Here is a 4,232-nt window from a genome sequence, read left to right as displayed (position 1 = left end):
AAAATGTCCCTTTTAGGATGCGAAGGGGAACCAAGAGTTCCTTCCGAGATGTCGACATCCGAACCAGTGAGCCAGGGAGAAGCTGCCCTCCGTCAGAGCGGGAAATGGCAGAAGGGGCAGCCACGGAAAGTCCCCGGGCCTCGGGGGCAGGCTGCACTGCTTCGACCGGCGCCAGCAGCCTCAAGCACAGGAGGGGAGGGGAAGGAACAGTTAGACGTGGCCCCTGCTTGGGCTTCCTGGTCCCCACCCACGGTGAGGGGACACCACGCTCCCGCGATGCCCTGAGAGTCGAGCCACACGTGTCTCTGCTTTTCAGGTCGATGCCCTGCCAGAAGTGGTGGCCGCCGTGAAAGGCAGCATGGAAGTGTACATGGACGGTGGGATCCGAACCGGCAACGACGTGCTGAAGGCTCTGGCCCTCGGGGCCAAGTGCGTTTTCCTGGGCAGACCCATCCTGTGGGGTCTCGCCTACAAGGTGAGGCTGGCGACTTGAAAACCAGCCGAGGGGTGCCAACGCTTCGTATTCGTCTTCACCCTTTTCTGTGGTTTGATCCCCAACCCTGGCCGTTTTCAAGATGCCACAGATTCTAGAAGGACAGTTAGTTATACCTCCTGCGGCACGTTGAAAATTCTCAAGAGCTCTGGCCCCTCCTTTTCTTCCTAGCTAGCATTCCTTTATTCCCAGCATAGCTCTCCTGTCACAGATCACCCCACCCTCCCCCCACATCTCTGAGCACCCCCAGAATTTATGCCCAGCACACGCCAGACTGTTCCTTCACGCTCCTTTTTGTCTCCCCACCCCCCCCCCGTCTTGTGAGCAGGGCGAACATGGCGTTGAGGAAGTTTTGAACATGTTAAAAGATGAATTCCACACTTCCATGGCGCTGTCAGGTGAGTGTGTACGATCATTTGCCTGATTTGGAGCTGGGCGCAGGAGGTCCGCGGGAGTGCCACCCCCCACCCCCAGTGTCCTCTTCCGCAGCCCCTGGGCTGACAGGAGAGAGGGCAGGAAAGACACACCCCAGACGGAGATTCGAGATTCGGCACGAACTCCACTTGTGACAGATCTGCTACGACAGCAAATGCGATTTCAGATAATAAGCAAGAGGGCTCCGTTTCACTCCAGGCTGTTCAGATCACATCAGGCTTGTGAGATGTGGTTCTCAGCGACATTTTTAAGTGATATTCAAGGACCGTGAAGAGTCGCGAGATTATGTCAGAGGAGAAGTATGAGGAACTGAGGAGGGAGATGCAAGTGGGCGGAGAGAAAGAAAAGTATTGTCCTGCACAGTCGTAGACAGCAAGACTGATGGGAATGTCTCGAAGCTATGTGGGGGTGGATTTCGGTCAAAAGTCGTTGCAAAGCAGCATGCATAAAAGCTTTTAAGTTTTTAGCAAAGCTTGGATCGGTGGTTCTCAACGAGTGGCGGTAACTTTCCTCTTCGGGGGCGCTTGGTTTGGGTGTTTAGTTTATATTTTTCTAATTCTAAATGACTCCGTTCTAAGGGCTCCCGTGTCACCGAGTTCGTCCCATGAAAGACAGGAGGGCACACACGTGGACAGACAGCATGCTGGTGGCATTTGCCCCTAGAGCAGCAGCGGGGAGAGGGTGGGAAGACCCGCTGTGGGCTTCTGAGGATTCCAGGAGGTTGAGGTGACTTGTCTTGCTCCCCCAAATATTTTCTCCCCCCCACCCTTGTAAAATGACGTCTGAGCTTCTTTTAACGGAAGCTTGATGGGGAATTGACAGGGCCTTTTCCTTCCACTAGAAGTTAACGCTTAACTACCACTGAGAAGTAAATGGCGGCTGGAGACCCTTTTTCTGAGAGAGAGTGGAGAGCACCCCCTTTTTAAAAGGGACAGGGCAAAAAGAAAGAAAAAGCAGGATGATGAGCACTTTTATGCCTGACTTTTCATACTCCTCTTCCTACTCATTGTTCTGCAATGAGACTACATTGTTTTAAATGTATACGAAAAATTGGTAATCACAACCAAACATGGGAGAGAGAAGGGGGTTTGAAGAGAAAGAGAAATAGGGCACCGAGGCAGAAGGGCAGCCCTCAGCATCCTCTGAGTAAGGGTCATTCCCCCACGTTCCGCTGGGGAGACCCCAGCCTCATCCCTGGGGAGAGGGGATCTCAGGTGGGGGCCTGTGCTGTCGACGAACTCAGCAAAATGCAGACCCTTGGGTGGAACCTTACACATCCTGTTTTAAACTCTCGCAGCCTTCTCTTCTCCGGTGATGCTTCGTTGTCCGCTTGAGCCCACAGGTCTCCGGCCCATACGCTCACGCAGCAACTCTTTCTCCCTGCTCTTTTCTCTTCCTATCAGGAAATTCTCTCTTCGGTCCCTGGGCGTAATCTCAGCTACGGTCCTAACTTCGAATTTTAGTTAAGATCGTCCGCTACAGAAGGAGGTTTAATTTTTCAGAACTTCTCCCTAGAAGGCAGCGGCTCTAGGAAACACCCCACCTCGTCTGCTCGCCCTGAGTCATTTTCCTCCCTGACAGATACGTCCTACATCCTCGAGCCTGGTTAGGACTGAGATAAAGTTCAAGGGTATCCACCGCACACATGAATTGATTAAAAAAAAAAAAAGATAAAATGGTATTTTTACATTTTTGTCATTCCGTTAGACATGGCTGTTGAAAAGTGGACGCGGGCACAGGCTCACAGAATAAATCTCAGTGCCATCAGGATGACATTATTATTCATTCTGGATGCATCGCATTTTATCAGGGTGAAGACCAGGACCAAGTCGGGGCTTGCTCCCATTCGCTCGTCCATGCCCACGATGGGGCGAGCTCCTGGTCCTTCAGAGAAGTGAGCTGTTTAACCACATTGTTCTTTTCAGGCTGCCGGTCGGTTGCCGAGATCAGTCAGGACCTGGTCCAGGTCTCCAGGCTGTAAAGAGACAGGACTACCAAGGCCGCCTGCAGGAGGAAGACCAAGCATGGCATGTGTGTGACGCCATCCTGCACCCCCAACCAGTGCACCCCCTCAGCTTCCCCCCAAGCCCTCATCTGCCTTAAAGGTCCCTTGCTTTTCTCAGCCTTACTGCTCTTTATATGCTATTCTCTTGCCCGAAATCCTCCCCCAAAAGAAAAGATGTTGCAAGGGCAGCTTAGTAATGACAGAAATAGCTAGTGGGTAAAACTTTTTGCATATCCTATATATGTCTATGAAACAATTATGGACATGATGGAAGAGCCATACGTATAAAATATTCCCCAACGAAAATCGGACTCCTATCTGTAGAAAACGGAAATAATGTAGTTTAAAACATGGGCTCTGGAGCCGTACAGACATGGGCTTAGCAGTCAGGACTGCCACCTGACGTGCTAACAAATAGTGGGCTATTTGAAAAACTCTCATGACTTGCGAGAGTTTTTCAAATAGCCCACTAGGTTGGGAGAACAGTCGAGATGATGTACGTACAGTTCAGAGTGCAATGCTTAGCACCTGGAAGGAGTTTAAGAGAGCAGCTTTCATTATTGTTTGGCAAATTCTTATTTACCTTCCAAGACTTGGCTCAAATATTACCTATTCTTACCCCGCCTACTCGCGTGGCGCTTTCTATTGCATTGTGCACATGTCACTATTACAACCCTCGTTATAATGTGTTTGCTTGTTTTATTTATTTATCTGTCTGTCTATTTATTTATTTATTTATTTACTTACATGTCTCTCTCTGCAAATAGACTCTATATGGTTCCAAGCAAGAAACTGTATACTTGGTAATGGGCCTGGCATATAGCAGTATCTCCATAAACATTTGTGGGATGGATGGATGGATGGATGGATGGATGGATGGATGGACGGATGGATAGGTGGATGGATGGACAGACGGATGGACTGAAGATAAATGGAAGAGAGGAGAGGTGGATTGAAAAAAAAATGAATAGAGGCCCTCTCCCCAGTCCAGCAGTCAGCTAAAAGAGACTTCTAGAGCAGGGGCGCCCGGCTGAATAAGATCTGACACTCGAAGACATCAAAAAAGGGCTAAAATTTAAATGTCCTAAATAGATCACCTCAAAACCCATTTCCCACGTTCTCTCTTGCTCCTCGTCACCTTCTCTTCTCTATACAGCAGCGAGAGAGTAGTTCGTTTGCTCGTTTTTAAGTGCCAGCGGAGTCTGTGTTAAGCCTTTCTGTGGCTTCGCACCCCGTCCCGCACGAACGCCGAGGCAGCTCCCCAGGGCACTGCGTGATCTGCTTCTCGCCACCCCTCCC

At 50.2% G+C, this 4,232-nt stretch overlaps 1 protein-coding gene across 3 annotated transcripts in view; it reads left to right on the top strand.

The window, feature by feature from the left end:
• The window catches only part of LOC105296358 (3 beta-hydroxysteroid dehydrogenase/Delta 5-->4-isomerase-like), a 23,741-nt gene that overhangs the window by 4,111 nt on the left and 15,398 nt on the right, over positions 1–4,232 (top strand). Inside the window, exons 1-2 of one of the 3 annotated variants that reach the window (XM_023535361.1) lie at positions 332–475; positions 822–891. The exons of the other annotated variants lie outside the window; for them this stretch is intronic. Coding sequence (XP_023391129.1) covers positions 359–475; positions 822–891 — 187 coding nt within the window. The 5' untranslated portion in view covers positions 332–358. Of the gene's footprint in view, positions 1–331; positions 476–821; positions 892–4,232 lie in introns of those variants that run through there. 3 annotated transcript variants of the gene reach the window in all.

Source organism: Pteropus vampyrus, unplaced genomic scaffold (assembly GCF_000151845.1).
Source record: "Pteropus vampyrus isolate Shadow unplaced genomic scaffold, Pvam_2.0 Scaffold6, whole genome shotgun sequence".
In the NCBI taxonomy this organism is placed as follows: Eukaryota; Metazoa; Chordata; class Mammalia; order Chiroptera; family Pteropodidae; genus Pteropus; species Pteropus vampyrus.
Note: the sequence above shows the minus strand (reverse complement) of the source record. Positions and strands in the feature narration are given on the sequence as shown.